Source organism: Anopheles merus, chromosome 2L (genome assembly GCF_017562075.2).
Source record: "Anopheles merus strain MAF chromosome 2L, AmerM5.1, whole genome shotgun sequence".
Classification (NCBI taxonomy): domain Eukaryota; kingdom Metazoa; phylum Arthropoda; class Insecta; order Diptera; family Culicidae; genus Anopheles; species Anopheles merus.
In genome coordinates, this window is record NC_054083.1 from 28625626 (window position 1) to 28642115 (window position 16490).

A 16490-nucleotide genomic window follows, 5' to 3' on the forward strand; every position below is an offset into this window, starting at 1 on the left:
AATGATCGTGTCCGGGTTGTTACAGTGGGTCATTGAAGTGTAATAACACTTTCACCAGGAACTGTTGAATGCTGTATAGAGTGGCATGTACTTGCCATGATATCAAGATAATTAGAAAGACATTATTGATTATGTCTGAGTGCTTCTGTTATCGTACTATACAGCCTTATAATTGAAGTTATGAATATTGTAATATACCTGCAATTGCATAGATATGTATCTTGCGTTTATCAACATCTATAAGACAAGTCTGCTCTCCAAAGAAGTAGAAATAGATCCTTTACTCTAAGATTCACATTTATTAAATAGATAACAATATTAACATTCTAAACGTAGCCCATCAACCTGCTCAAACTCTGTTGGTTCGTGCAACTGTTCCACTCCATATTGTTTGCAGTTAAATTAGTGTATCACTGATGTACGTGGACATTCACGCACCCTTCCGACGAAAAACACCAACAGAGCAGATACAGTCCGGGCTTCTATTGCACTATACGCCTTACCGTTTTGTTCCCTCCGGCATATTTCAGGCATAGTTCTTCGCGTACACGGGCACGTTTCGCGAGTGCTGGCGTGACAGCATCGACTGTACCATTCGCTGCGACGCACGCTTCTGCTCATCGGGATGGAACAGTACCGGACCGGTGCGGGCCTGGCGGCTTCCCTTCGACTTGAAGTAGCTCGCGTAGTCGGGCCGCGCCGGTCCACGGGCAGCAAACTTGTACACCGACGGTGTGGCAAAGTTCTTCAGGCCCGGCGTCGTCAGCGGCTTCAGCAGATTCTTCTTCGGTTTGCTGTCCACCTGGATGGCGTGCACTTTCGCCTTCTGCAGCGTGACCGGGTGCGACACGTGATTGTTGTACTGTGCGAACGGTCGGTAGCTGTCTTTGGTGTAGTATGGGCCGAGATCGCTTTCGGAAAGATGCGAAAAATCAACATCGGGCGAGATGGGCTTCAGCTTGGATAGGTCCGGCGCTTTCACTTCCTCGATGCGAATGCTCGGCTTGAACAGGTCCTTGTCGGAGTCCAGCTGCTCGGAGAAGAAGTCGGCCGAGTCGGACACGTAGTGCTTGTGGCTGTGTTCCGTCTCCACCGTGACGTAGTGCGGCTTCAGCTCGTCGTGCGAGTAGTGCTGGAAGATCGTTTTCGGTGGTTCGTAGTGTTTGTACGCTACCAGCGGCTTCTCGAGGTTGACGTGTGGCTTCAGCTCCAGGATCGAAGGGATGGGACGCTTCTTCTCGCTGATCTCGGCGATGTCTTTCTCGTGCTGGGGCAGATCCGAGCTCAGAATGAGATGATCCTGGCCCTTGCTGAAGTGGTTAATCTTCGACTGCGAGTGATGCTCGTCGTAGTAATGCGTTTTGTGCTCGTGCTGATCGTGAGGATCCCGCACGGGATGAGCGTTTGGGCCGTGAGTTTTTACGACCGCATTGAAGCCGGTTTTGGAATCGGCCGTATAGTCCACCTCACGTATCGAGCCGTCCGGTTCGACGACACTGTAGTGGCCCTTCACGATGCCATCGTCACGCGTTTCCCACTGCGACTTCACGTCGCCACTGTGCAGATCCTTGACGCCGTAGCTGAAAGAGTAGGCAGGATGGGCCTGCAGAGACGGAGAAGAGGATGAAAACGAAGGTAAGCATACATAAATACATCAATAGAAACATCCAAACATAATTTTCAGATAGTCAACTGTTTACATATTCAAAACCACGCCATTTCGATCATAACGTAGCGCTTAAATGTACATAATTTATTACGTGCAAATCACGGAGGAATGCATTTAAATGAGGTTCACATGAAATTCGTAACCACATCGTACCGCTACTAAACCGCGCTGCAACACACAGCTGCCGTTGTGTGCTGTGTGGTCTAATTTAATTCACCATCACTTGGTCGCCACCCATTGCTCCTTCAACCCCTACCATGCGACAAGGTGTGTAGGTCTTCGCACTCTTAGCGTCACGTTCGTTTGCTATCTTGCTGTTGTAGCGTAATGCAATATTGGTCGAGATGACTGTGCACTGGGGGAGGGGACATAAGGGCCGAACTGCTCGCGTAGCGTTACAATGTAGCGTGTGCGTGAACGGGCGGTGAGAAGTTTATGATAATTTTCTTAATTAGAAAAATATGTTAAATATAATGTGTAATAAAAGGTACATTTAGGTTTCGATTACGATGTATATTTATTAGATACCGTCTGTATAAGGCAGGTCCCGAGTGATTTGTGCTATGTTCGTTACGCTGTAAATTCCGTAGGCTGTATCGCGTGTTTGAATTTCTAGCATGCTCTTTTCTGAAGTTTTTTAAAGAAAATAAATGAAAGTTTCATTTAATTCATAACTTACAGAACGGTAAATTGAAAAAGTCTGATATTGGTAGCATATTTATCGACGTTACGCTACGTTACAATACGTTACGTATAAATCATTAATGTTACCGATTAAATTCGTCTAACTGACGATTTAAAGGCTATCTAGCACAAAACCCGTACCTGATTGCACCCCGTTTGTGACATTCAGCCGCAAATACCATTCGTCTATCATGTGTGCATTGAAAACGCTCTCCAAAACATTGAAAAAAAAATTTACTCAGTTTGCGATTTTATTTATCGCCCACCGGAGCAGTCGGTTCGCTTTTCGCGGATGTCCTCGGGATTTCCTCGGCGTAGTTTTGACAGCAGTCGTGAGCCTTCCCTTCGATTGATTTATTTCACAGCCCATTGGCACCCGCCGCAACTGTCGCTGTTACGGGGTGTTAAATGGCGCTCCAAATCCGACCGACAGAGGGTTTGAACATACAGAAATTTAATTCTGCGTACGTGACACGTCACGAGCGCACGAGCACGCGTCATGCAAATGCGCTCCGCGTAAAGTTCGACCTGGGTGGAGGTCCTTCGGTTCGGTGATAGGGACACGGGTTTGCAAATTAGTTTATTTTAAGAACGATGCAATGGTTTGTGCGTGCGTTTTTTTTTTAAACTCATTTCAGAGCGGCGACGAAACGAAATAGAGAGATAGAGAGGCAGTCCATTAGGTGGTGTGGTCGCTAAGTGCGTTTTAGACCAGGAAGAGATAAGAGATGCTGGTGTTGCTAGAGCCTGATTTGCATCCGACATGGTACAGCAACTATTGACGCAGGTCAGCCATGGGTGACTTATTTGTGTCTTAAAAAGTTGACGAGTACCATTTACGATTGGTTTGGGATTAATTAGGCGAGCAAACTTATGCAACTGCACTGCGGCGAATGGATAAAAACAGAAAAGTTGCGGATAGCAGCAAGCGATAATGTGACTCTTAGCGATTTTTTTTAAATTTGCCTTTGCTTTTTGCTCATTGCGTAAGACGATTATTTGAACGGTTTCAATCAAACTGCGCTTGTGGGGTTGTATGTGAACGAGCCACACTGCTCTGTATCATCGATGGAGGATCATTATTGCTTAATGCAGATAAGTTCGATTGCATTTGCATTCGCGTATCGCAACCGCCAACCGGTGGTAAATGAGAGCATTCGCTCGGGCTTCGGTACAGCGTGGTGCGCGTTCCGTTGGCGTCAGAAAAGTAAATCACATTTTTAAAGCCACTCTTGACCTCGTTGGTGACATTCCTGTGTACCGCACGGAGTCGCGGTCGTAAAGTGCCAAATTTATGGGTCCGTGACGCGTTGCGGGAAGCTGCACCGGAATGGAAAGTGAAGCTAGGTGCGTGCCTAACGAGATCGTAGCGCTGCTGGTGCGCTAATTATTCGCGCTGCGTTTGGTGTGCGTGTAGTGCCAGCTCGGTCAAGGTCGGCTTGGGAGGTACTTACGTATTCTGGCGCGTAGGCGTGCAGCGAGTCCTTATAGGAGGATGCCAAACCGATGCTGGCCGAGGCGAGTATCGCCATTAGAAAATGCTGTGGATGAAATAATGGGGTATAGTGTATTTTATTTATAAGTTCGCTTTTGCTCTCTTTCTGTCTAGTGATGTAAAGGTTGTCTGCGTTGCGTTGTGCACTGTCATTACAGGGTAAACGCTTGCCATAAAGAAAAAGATAATTAAGTGATAACGAATGGAATATGAGTTTGGCTTTTATTTCATGAGCTTGTTGCATATATTGCTTTGCGATTCGTTTTGTTTCGTTACTTGCACTGTGAGCTGATTATGGTAATAATGAATGGAATTATCAGAATGGATTAAGAATGGAAGTTTATGGCGTTGCTTTGTTTAATATTTACCTGACGAATCAGAAAGCATTACAAGGTTTACCAAAAATACCCAATTTTATGAACCCACTGGTACTGGTAGAGGCCCCAGTTTTGGATCATTCGGTCAAACGATTCGGCGACAGAATGATTCAAATGCGCCCGAACATGCAGCGAAACGCAATATTGCATGACTCAAGCGTGAGACTATCACTGTGCGCGCCTAAATGACCGCTGACAACTGTAATCTACTGATTCGATACGTTTAGCGACATCTCGTGCAATGCGTTCGCGGTCGAAACCGTCAAAGAAATTTCCTCGATGATTTATTAGCCCGCGGGTCCGTTTCCCAGCCAATTAAACTCTAAATTTACCTGCACCGGAGCCCGTGTGCGGTCGGCACACGAAACGCACCCCTGTATTCGTTCTCTTTGGCGGATGGTTATTAATTTGGCGCCCGCGTGTGCACCCAGTACGACCCGGCGCGTCGTAAAAGGTCGTTTAATAAATCTTCAAATCGGCACCAGAACCAGCCGATTGGTCGCGTTCAGTTTGCCGAAGAATGGTACACTCACGTGGCTGGCGTTGCCCCCGTTGTGATAAAAGGTTCGGTGTGCAACAATTGGAGCAGCAGCAGTGTGTGTGACAGTTTGATGAAATACATGCCCATTTGGAAGTGTTAGGCCGCTGCTGCATTACAGGGGCGGGAAAGCGCAACAGAGCCTTTCGGTGGACCGTCCCCAGTTGCTTCGGTTAGAATTGCTTTCAATTTTGGCCTGGCCAGGCTGGCGTGGTGTGGCGGTTGTGCATTGTGACTAAAAATGGTGACCTATCGCGTGTCTGCAGGCGGACGCTTTCCGAAGGCCGAAGCAGGAATGTGAGTTTTGGGGTGTGTCACTTTCAGTGCAGTTTAGGCGCTGCAACGAGATGACCTTGCACAAATGAAGTGCGAAGAATGGAAACGAATGAGTGGTGACATGAGTTTTCTAAGCAGTGGATGGTTTCATTTTTGTGAAACTTAGCTTGAGTTGAATTTATTACAAAAAATATTTTTTCCATTTTTTTTGTTATACTTGCTGCTTCTGAAACTCAACATGAAATGGAGTTCTATTTTGAAGGAGACGTAGGCTTTTTAACAAAATGTGTTTCACTAATTAGTCTTCTTCTTCTTCTTTGCTTTTTTCTGTTTTGAGTGGCCATGACGTTTTATAAAATTTTGTCTAGACTTGTGTACCACGCGCGACTGACTAATCTAGTGGCAAACTTTAAAACCAAAACAGCCATAATTTAAAAAAATGCTCATAAAGTTTCACATGAAAAGCCAATTAGAACGAAGCGCAAAGTTTGAAAATGTCTAAATGGTTTAAAAGTGTACATAGTGAAAAGGTCTATATGAGAGTCGTGCTTTGCCGAACACGAAGCTAACCAAATCCTTGCTACGAGGCGACAGTCTCTGCATGGGAATCGATCGGAGCGTTTATCGAACAGAGGGTGCAGAGTGTGCAAATTGCAGAGGCTGCAGTGGAGACTATACAGAAGATAAGCTTTTGGATAAGCTTTAATATTTATTCTCCCTCGCATGAATTATTCTTATAGGATGATCAATAGTTAATGAATAGGATGATCAAGGTTAATGATACAATAGAGCTGGAATCATATTTATGGGAAATGATCGGGATTGGAATAATTAAATTATAAATAAATTATCAATAAGTTGGCACACATTTAGAGACATGAACTATGAAAGAAGTTATGTTTAATTCATTTTTATTATTAAAATAAAGCTGCTTAGCTAATTGGCGTGAATGAATTGCTTAAGCTTTCCCTAATATTCTAAACAGGAAATAAAACTGATGACACCATCCGGATTATGCAATTCATTTCAAACCCATTGTGTAACATATTACACCACAAGCGACGAGCCCGAAGCACAATTTGTCAGCAATCGGCAAATGTGCGCGAAACGTTTCCGGCCCTTTGCGGAAACTTTGGCACATCGTTGTCACTGCTGTTAATTCACCCTTCCCACTCTACCGAATGACATGTGCCGGATGGGCTCGTGAGCAGTGAGAAGATAATCATCTTACCCATTGCCTTTCGGCGTTCGGCTTTAACGATTTGCAAAACATTCGCACGTGTGTACGATCCATCGGTACGTACCGTACGGCGCCCAAACATCGCACGAAACCACGAACGGAACCGGTTCGCGAGAAGGAAGCATAATTCCCGGTCCCGGCCCACCGGATGTTGTTTCGCTTTTTATTGCACCGCTTTCCAATCCGTTGGCGGAATACGCAAAATGGGACGGTGAAAAACGAGTTTGCCGCGGCCCAAACGCTACCGATAGACGACGATGCTTTTTGTCTGTCAGGCACACGGAGCGGGAGCGCCACAGTGCATATGCAATTGTTGAATAATTCCTCACCGAAAGTGAAACGTCCGCACCGAGCCTACCAAGGTGTGGGTGCATGATCGGGCACCGTGTCCCCAAAATGAGATGGAACTAAATCGTTTCCACGCTTCCTCCCGCTCCTAATGCTGGTATTTTTACCGCAAACGAACACCGGAACGGAACAGGCGAGGCGATCGTGCGAAAGTGAGCTGTAATGCGCCTGCCGGTACACGGTGCAGATGCAATCGCGTACCCAGGCCAGGTGGTGCATTTTAATGCAACATTTACGACATTGTAGGCGCTGTCGCAGTGGTCAGTTGGTGTCGGAAGAAAAATGGCCGAGAAGACGACATGCAAATCCAAACACTGAGGAAATGTGTGCAAGAGCGAAAAGCGTTTTATTTACAGCATATCATGCCCAGGCATCGTTTTGCGAGCGTATGTTCAGCTGAGGTAGGTCAGTTCCGGCTGGGGAACCACTTCCATCGAGGGACCGTTGGGCGATGGGTGAGCAAAGCGCAAAGGAAGCGTTTTGTAAGGGAAAACATTAATGGGATGTTTGTGTGCTCGATCGGGCGAGCTAATTAAAGCAGCAGCATGCTGTCGGACGTGATTATCGCGTCGATGGGAGGCAATTTAAAAAGCTAGGATAATTGTACAAGACGGTTAGAAAACATTAGGAGCTGATGATGTTTTCTAATCGACTTTGTGGGTCTGTTTGTCTGTTTTGGGATTGCTTTTGGGAGAAATCATACAATAAATCTCACATTTACGATTAAAAGTTGAATGAATTCCAATCATGTTCTCTAGCATATCAAAATTCCAAATGATCATCAAGTTGATGCACTGAATGCTTCCGTAGTAATAAACTAGCAAACTTTATTTCCTTTGCGCTCGATATCCCTCCAATAACGTCTCATCGCCACCGTCTTGTAGTACACGACAGGAAATGCAACTCCGTTGACAGGCTGAAGCGATTAAATTAGCATTTTAACGCATCTTCATTTACACCATGGCCAGCCTACACATGCATTTAGTGCCCCTGGTGTTATCATTGTATCGGTACAAGAACCAGTCCAAAACGAAACCGTGCCCGGACAGCTATTACCGAAGCTGGGTGAATTGTGGAATACCCCGGAAAACGGAGCAGTGACCAGGTTTTGTTTGCATTTGTTGTGTGCTTTACCAGCTTGACGATTGTGTAATGCTGATGGCAGCGCATTGATACTGCGCGAGTGATCGATGGAATCTCGATCGCAGGGAACCGATGGGAGATCGAGCAGCATCACGGAAGTGATGGTCAGGTAGGCGCGTGCTGTGTCGAATTTGTCGGACGCAATTTGTGGACGCCAGGAAACAAGAAAAGGATTACATAATCAGCATGACGGTGTGCCAGTGTTTATGCATTTTAATTTCATTATTTCTAGACTCTCAAATCGGGTAATCGGGCTGGACAGTTGGAATGATTGATAACGAAGTGCAAAACGATCGTACCAATCAGTTCATTCCGTTTCGTAATTCGTACCTCAGCGAAGTGTTTAATTTCGCACCATTATGCCGCGCTGATTAAATTTTATGTATTTCTAATCAACACTAATAGGTAGTGTTTTAAAAACTGGCCCGCTACGATGCAACGACCTGCTAGCACGAGAACGAAATTATGTGTCTCCCTAGTGCCCTCCCAACCCCCGCTGCATCCGTTTCTCGATCTCGGTTGCGTTCGAATGCGGCTCGAATCGAATTGGAAAACGGATTGAATTATGCTTCTATCGATCGATTGATTGAGCTGCCGCGAGACGTACGGGGTGCAGCATCGGAATAAACGCTATGATTAGGGGTTCGATTGAGTGTTAAACAGTAAACACGCAAATTGCGAAGCGGCTCCCCACGCTGCTGGGGTCTGCAAATCAAACCAAACCAGCGTTGGGTAATGGTGGCTGCGTAATGTGTGTGAAAAATAGCTGCGGGCAATCGATCGCGTTTGTTTGTTTGCGCATGATTCGAATGATCTTTTCTTCCCATTTTGAGTGCCACACAAAGGCGCTGTGTGTGTGCGGTCGATGAAAATAATTGTCTTTTGAACGTTTTGTTTGGCAGTTTGGTGTCAATTGCAAAGAGGACTTTTATGAGATAAAATAAGCTTAAGAAGGCTCTCGAGCGTGCTTTTGAGCGAGCTTTTCCATCGCTCTTCGTCAGCATTCCAGCAAACCGTGATGTAGATGTAATTAATTGTATGCGCTTGCACACTCCTCGGCTATCTCCAACCGATCGGGGGCTCCGTGCGCGATTGGTGTTGGTGGTGACGCGATTGGCAAACGCTGGGCAAACATACTGGGACGGAGACTGAGTCGATCCGGTGCAATTGCCCGTACGCGGTACACTCGAAGCGTAGAAGTAATTACAGCTTTCATGCGTACCGAAAGCACTGCCTGCCCCGCCAGCGCCGACCATTAAGCGTTCGATTTATCTCCCGCTTTGCATTTCCCCGCTGCATTTCTACCAGCTACCTTTTCCACCCGTGCACCCACTTGAGAGCTGCTCAGTTTGGGATGGAAAACACACAGACGCACTTGCTCACGACCGAAGTGGACGGTTTGTGTTTTGCTTGCCATATCCGTCAGAGAGCGTTTTCACGTCGCGTCGCCACACAGCGCCACAGCGTTCTGAACCACCCAGTGCGGTGAAAAGGTGGCCGCATTTTGACGAATGTAAGATTAAAATCACATTTAGCATGAAACGAGGTGCCAGTTTTGCCCACCATGTCTTAGGAGGGTAAGTGTGTGAGTGTGCGTACGGTTGTAGGGTGATGTACAAGCACGGACACACATATTTTATGTTATTTATACACAACAGTGGTAAAACCATGCATGGCGACACTTCGGATGGAACGGGTGTTGGTGTTGCTGCAATGGTGCGCTCACCCGCGGGGGGAAATGCAAACGCGTCAGATTTGTTTTCCAGCTACGGTTCAGCTTTTTATTCCTTCCTAATGTTGTAAACTTATCGCACATTAGCTCTGTCAATCTGTCTGCCCGTGTGCTCGGGGGGTAGCGACCGGCGCTCATTGTCGGTTGTGTTGATTTACAGTTCCAACAGCAACTCACCTTGGGCAGCAACATTTTCACCCGCAGCAATGTGTAAGTTGTGCGGGCAGAGCAGGGAACAGAAGAAGAGGGCTACGGTACGGCCTTTCGTTTTTTCACAAATATGCAATATGAGGTCCTTTGTGGTACATTTGTGTTCAATATGGTTATGCACAACTTGTCACCCTTGTTTCACCAGACAAAACAAACATAGAATGTCCTAGAGCGCAAACACTACACACGGCACACGGTACACAACTGAAGCGCTCCACCAACACAGAGCGTCTGCACGGTTTGAAGGTCTTTTCACCAGTCAACCGGTGTGCATCTTCACTGCCCGTTTATATACGTCGAGATTGGCGGAGCGACAGTGTTGGCGCACGTGCTAACGTTTGCTGGCTGGCTGGCGAGCCACGTTTCGGCGCTGTCCCTGTCGTTGCGATAGTTTGTTGTTTTTTTCTTCGACAAGATCAAGAGCGAAGTTTCCACCGAACGGGGCGGCAGTAAAAGCCTTTCTCCCGCTTAGGCGATGCAGCGAGTGCAGATAACCCACAACCTGTTAGTGACATCACCACGCGGGCACACTGGAACGAGTCGTGTACGGGTGCGAGGGAAGGAAAGAGACACACCTATAACGACGCGTAAGGCGGGATGCTTACGGCTAAGGAAAGGAACTTTATAGCTGCGAACCACACGAACCAACTTCCTTCCAGTTGATGGTGGTGGAAATGGCATCCTCTTGGCGTGCGAGCGCCATAACCATCCCTTTGCTCACTATCCCTTCTCTGTTTTGCTCTGCGTGGCTTGAACCAGCGGCCAGCACGAAAGGAGTGTACTGTTGTTGCCTTGATCTTGCACCCGTCCCCATGATCCCGACCATTCGGCAACAAAACAAACACACACACATGCATGCGCTTGATGGAAATGGAAAGTGGCCAACCGGTTCTCCGGGTCGTTCCGATTGGCATTTTCCCAGCCGTGCAGCACTTTCCCGTAGCACGGTTTCCGTTTGGCGTCGCACCCGTGCTCTGGGATATCGATCAGCGGGATGAATTTCCCTTTCTACATGCGGGTGCAACGCTTTGTCCACCACATTACGCTTGTTTAATGTGGTGACGGGCGATGTGTTGCACATTTGGTTTGCTTTGCATTGGCATTAATGATGATTGTGGGACGTTAAATCGATGTGACGGTTTGAGATAAATTAGATGAAAGCTTCGAAATAAGTGCCGCTGGGAGAGATGGTACGTACATCCAACAAAAAATGATTGGCATTAAATAGATAAAATGATTGCAACTTTGTTGCACTGGTTAAGAAATAAAAATATTTGTTTTTATTCAGGAGGGAGAATAAAACGTTTATGAAAAATATATATTAAGATATTTTTATATGATTGACAATATTTATTTATTTTACTTATTTTTTCCAGACAGTTTCTGCTAAAAAACGCAAAATACTTATCTATCTGTGCCGGGTTGAAATCTATGTCAATAGACTTGAATGCCAATTGGAAGCGACGAACCCGACGAACCCTTATTCCGCTTGTTCGCTGGAAAAACAATTTTCTTTCAATGGCAACCAAGCCCTTTTGTCGATGGTAGTTCCAATACCAACCAAGGGTCGGGGCCAAATTCCCTTCATTCCTTGTGGGTTGGCCGTACAAGCGAAAAAAGGGAAAATGGCCAGTTCGTTGGGCCAGTTACAATGGCGTGCGTAACTGCTGGTGACGCAGCATCGGCGAGTGAAATGGAAAACTCAACGGCCAGGCAGTAACCGGCTTGCGTAGCCCGCAGGGATGGAACCAGTTTTCCAGCATTGCTGTGCAGCAACATTAGTAACAACGGTCGCTTTCAAAGGTTCAACGATTTAAAGGGCAGTGATGTGAGTGTAATGCTGGTCAGGAGCAGCAGCAACTAGCTGGTCATTATCTTTCCTAGTGCGATAGAAGGGCTTTGCGTTTGTCCGAGCGGGTTAAATTGCTTAATCAGCTGAGCTGATGGGAATGATAGAAGTTTGCCACTGACAAGCAATATGGAGAAAAGGTGATGATGGCAAAGTATCAGAAAATGTATAGCTCTGAGCTCCTACTTTTGACTTGGTGAAAAGACAGCATAACTGAAGCCATGACCGTTATGCATCGCCGAATGCAGAAATATTGTACAGTGCACTATGCAAATCAATCTCCCTCGACCTAGGCAAATAGACAGACGGGCATAGTAAAGGTTGAGCACTGATTGATATATGTACCTCAACATTGGTAGAATTGCTCATTATTTATGCGTTGGTATTGTTATGAATGCTGTAAAGAAGTGAATCTTTTTATTGGTGTATGAATATACAGATGGTACCAAGCCTTGTGTATTTTTGGCATAATTTGCAAAACAGAATAACAAATTTTGAAAAATATTTTGATATATTGAACATACTGAAAGATGTATTGCGTTCAAGGGACTTGATTTTTAAAATATTATAAATGTTTCAGAGAGAAATCAAACCTCAAACATTTGACAAACATATGAAATAAATTATTTTAACAATTCCAGGTTTAAAGTTGAAATTATCATTTTTGTGTGATTTTCACATCGATTAGTAAACTCAACAAACAGAAGTAGAAAAGAAAACTGTTATATTTGCGTACTCGAAACACGTGTCCTACGTTGAGCATACATTCAGGCGTTTTTTCGTCGTTGCGCATTCATACGGCCATCTTTCGAGCAGTACACAGCATAAGAAGCAAGAGGAGAGATACTGAATAAGGTAAATAAATTATTGTAGAGAGGAAGCTAAGACACAGCAGCCCCTTTACAGATGCTGATTAATATTGCTGTAGCTGTAACCTTCCGCTTCATCGTAGCCACCGCCAGAAATGCCGTGTTCCGTTTTGTACACCTGCGGGTGGTAAGCATGGCCCACTCGCTTGACGTGAGCCTGGAATCCGTGGTGCTTGTCGGACGAGTATTCTACCACGCGCTTCGTACCGTCAGCATCGTACAGCGTGTAACCTCCCTTGACGACGTCTCCGTCACGGATTTCCCACTGGCTCTTATGGTCCCCGGTGTGCGCATCCTGCACACCGTAGTCGTACTTGTACTTCGGGTAAGCGTAGTGATCACTGTAGTCGTAGCCATTTTCCGGGTAGGCACCGTCCTGGGAGGATTTGTAACCAATCACACCGGCCTCACTGTAACCCGACCCGATGCCCAACGGTTGATAGGAATCGATGGCATTCGCCCCGTTGCCAAAGTAATGCGATGAGTGTTTGGTCTGGATATTGTACCCGTTGCCTGTAATGTATGCACTGCCACCCGCTACCACCACCAGCACCAACGAAATCACCTACAAACAAACAAGGTTTGCGTTAGATTAACACTTTACTCTTCCCAGATTCATATTTGCACTCGATTAGTTTGAAGTTCGTTCACTTTACCGATATCACGTTCATTTTGGCAGAAGACACTTAACCACTTATTCCGTCTATTTAGCTCTGCGTTTACCGCTGTACTGATATGTTTTTCCACTAAAGACCCTCAATATATATACCATTCTTAAACAGGCGCGTCCCTACCATAATCAAAGCTGCCTCGTGTGGAGTAAAGCACACATGAGACACGCGCCGGTCGTAAGTGTTACATTGCGCGTGAGAATTGTAATCTTTCCTCGTGCGTTGAATTTGTTTACACTTGCCGCGAGATCGGGTCCGGAAAATTGGCAATTCTGCGCACCGTTCTGTCCCATCCATACGCACTCGCTGGGTCGCTGTGAACGAGACATGAGGGAACGGTTCGCATGATGCTGAAATGCGACGCCAGCACGCCACCAGCCACTTGTCTGTGATCGGCAGCGGTTGGAATGAATACTGCACGAACCTCTTGTGATTGTCGAAAGCGAGAATGATTGGCGGGGTCTCTCTGGAAAGGGCGGAAAAGGGTTGAAGGGTTTGAAACACGTCAGCAAACAATCGGTGTCTTCCATTCGGTTGGCGTCGAAATACCAAAATTGGAGCACCTTAGAAGGTGGCACGAATGTGTGATACAAAAAAGTAAAGTAATTGCATGTCCAATAGTTTTTCTATTCGTGTTTTCATTAATCAGTACCGAGCATAGGTGTGAGTCTAATAACAAAGTAAAATAAGTTATTACCAAAATTGAATATTTAAAGGAAATAAGAAATATCCTTAATCACAAAAAAATTTTTAATACTTATATTTTCCTTTTTTTTGCTCATTAAATTTCTTTCTGAAGTAGTTTTTTCTTGTGATACCTTTCAGTTATTTTGATTTATTTGGTCTTGGCATTGTTAAGCTCATGTTGTGTTGTCTTGTAATTGTTAGGTTTCAATGATTGTCTTGGAGTACATTTAATTCTATAAATAATCATAGCACCATTGATTGTGAAACGAGCATTGTTCAAACATCAATTCACGCCTTTAACTTTTCGCTGTACAAACAAACCCATCCAACTCCATAATCAATGAGATGATGAATGTCTTTAAAGATTATCCCACGGATACTTGTTTGCGTGGTACACTGTGGTCTTCACACGGAAAGACCGCTTCAGAGTGGGCAGCATTCGATTCGTTTGCTATTTTGCCCGCGGAACGCACCAGCTATTTAGCTATCGCTGTACCCATCTTCTCCGCAATCACTACTGTGTTATCGACCGTTTACCGAGACGATTAATGAGCTATTTGTACCGATCCCCCCAAATCTTCGCCAACCTCTTCCGATCGCTCTATGTAACACTGTTCGCCGGTGGCTGTTCGGGTCTTGAGATGAAGATGGGTTCACTCTTTTCAATCATTCGGCTCGAAGAGCATGGTATTTGCAATAGTCCGAGCAACAGATACAGATCGGTTGCACAAACGGGTGCGCAAAATTGCAGCAGTTATGCTCGGGCTCTTCCTCAAAGCGATTGCAAATTTGCCTCAATTTCGTTCGCGACGCGCTTTGCCAGGCCTCCCCGTGCTTCGGCGGCGGCGTTTAAATCTCCATCGCTAGGAGTTTTACGCGCAAAAAAAAACGACTTGTGAGGGTGTCGATTTGCTGGTGCAACGAGTCTGACATCAAAAGAAGAATATGCTGCCGATGGTTTCTCACAGACGTTCGAAAAAAAGGGCAGTTCTCTCGGAGTCTGCTACGCATGTCTGGCACAACGGTGGCAGAAAAATGATTTGGCGTGGGATCTTTTTCTTTTGCTGAGCAAACGGGTTCGATTTGCATAGCGTTGTTGGAGGGAATAAAAAACTCGCTAGCTCGTTCAACTTCGAAGCACTTCAGCCCGTAGGCATATGGTGTTAGTAGATCACGTGGTGTTTTGGATTTTAAAGGGCGTTACAGTTGAGTGGTGGCTGCGAAGGCAAAAGAGAATGAACAATAAAATGTCAATTACTTCATCAGAAAGTGAAACGTTCGTCCGGCGGGCCTAGCTATTGCACCCGGGAAAACGATCGGTTCGGATTAAACGATCACTTGTACGGCCAATAATGCACGGGCACGTGCTGCTCGGCGGGCGGCAGCTTATTGGTGGCTTCGTGTTAAACCTCTTATGGTTGGGTGGATTATGATTTTGTTGTATGAAATGCAACGGCAAGAAAACTTGCTAGCTTGACGGGGGAAAGTAAGCTGCTCCAGTTGTTCGACGATTATTTATTGTCACAATCGCATGTTATAGCCGGCAAATTCTGGGATAATTTTTCGCTAATTTTGCTTGGTTTGTTAGTGCATTAGCGCAAAGGTTTGGAGGAGGTCTGAAGAAACCGGAATCATATAATGAACTCTTGGTCTGCAGTTTGCCTTGTTTGTTTCGTGTTTTAAATTAAGTAGGAAATAGCGATATTTTTGTGTTGAAACGAGTTTGAATTCAATCCAGGATCATCATTCAATGTTCTCGTCTGCAGATTGACTTGTTTAAGACAGTAGCTATTGTGACTCTTTTTGTAAAGATTCGTGATGTTATAAAAACTACATGGCAATTATGCTAAATTTCTATTAAAATGTGTGTATGTTATGTAGTCAGTTATAAGTCTAAGAAGTCCCTTTTAAAAGTGCTTTGAAATTACTTTTACTCCTTTTTGAGACGAAAGGCGGAAATGTGTTTCGAGCATTGGATTCCCTTGATCAAACGATAATCTATTCATGTGTCGATAAACTTATCACCCGGGGCCTCGGTGTGGCAAATAACGTCGAATCCGGAACAGTTTGCAGTATCAAGTTGTTCATTTCTCACGCTCGATTTTCATCACGATCTCATCCAATCTTGGTACAGTGCTCGCCCGATTAGCAGACAGCTACATGTACTGGGGTAAAAACTCATCCACCAAGAGCAGCCAACAAGCACCCATTCAACTTTGGGGAAGCTTGCTGCCGTTGTCCAATTGTGTACGTGTGTCTGTAAGAGCTTTCTTATACTCGATGGCATCGGTTCCGCGCCACAAATCGATTGTAACAGAGCGCTAATTAAATTACTGTAACTGCTACCAGAAAGCGCTGCTGGGGCCTTTCTCTCGCTCTCCGCAAGCTCTGACATGATCGGGATCGGGCGACGTCAAAGGAGGTACAATAATTTCTTTTGAACTTTTTTGTTTTTATGTAACTCGCTCAGCCAGTGTAAGTACGGGAGCGGCATAAGCTTGTACGCCTGCACATCGGGAGCATGCCGTTGGCGTCGGTGAGATTACTGACGATTAGCTTAACTCGACGGGGGTCTTGGCTGAGGTCTCCGTGTTGCGACCGTGCTCTTTCTCCCGGTCGATTAACCATTTTCACCCTTTTAATACGACTACTAGTATATAAAGTGGTTGCAGGCGATGTAGCCGGTACCATTCAATCGATAG

The 16490-nt window shown here is 45.6% G+C and overlaps 2 protein-coding genes across 2 annotated transcripts; both read right to left on the reverse strand.

The window, feature by feature from the left end:
- Window positions 1-291: 291 nt before the first annotated feature.
- Window positions 292-9957, reverse strand: LOC121593653. Its single transcript, XM_041916218.1, has 3 exons — window positions 9680-9957; window positions 3808-3894; window positions 292-1603 (listed from the first exon to the last, which is right to left on the reverse strand). Exons 1-3 carry the CDS (start codon window positions 9692-9694, stop codon window positions 527-529), a joined length of 1179 nt encoding a protein of 392 aa, XP_041772152.1. The 5' UTR covers window positions 9695-9957; the 3' UTR covers window positions 292-526.
- A 2331-nt stretch (window positions 9958-12288) lies between these two features.
- Window positions 12289-13155, reverse strand: LOC121591646 (cuticle protein 7-like). The gene is made up of 2 exons (XM_041912383.1): window positions 13087-13155; window positions 12289-12995 (listed from the first exon to the last, which is right to left on the reverse strand). The coding sequence occupies exons 1-2, from the start codon at window positions 13099-13101 to the stop codon at window positions 12462-12464; spliced, it is 549 nt and encodes a 182-aa protein (XP_041768317.1). The 5' UTR covers window positions 13102-13155; the 3' UTR covers window positions 12289-12461.
- Between the last annotated feature and the right edge of the window lie 3335 nt (window positions 13156-16490).

Bases quoted from the DNA above. Each gene is read 5' to 3' on its own strand.
- LOC121593653 (XM_041916218.1), bottom strand. The intron at 1,604-3,807 runs GTAAGTACCTCC...CCGTCTCTGCAG, and splicing joins ACGCCTACGCGCCAGAATAC to GCCCATCCTGCCTACTCTTT.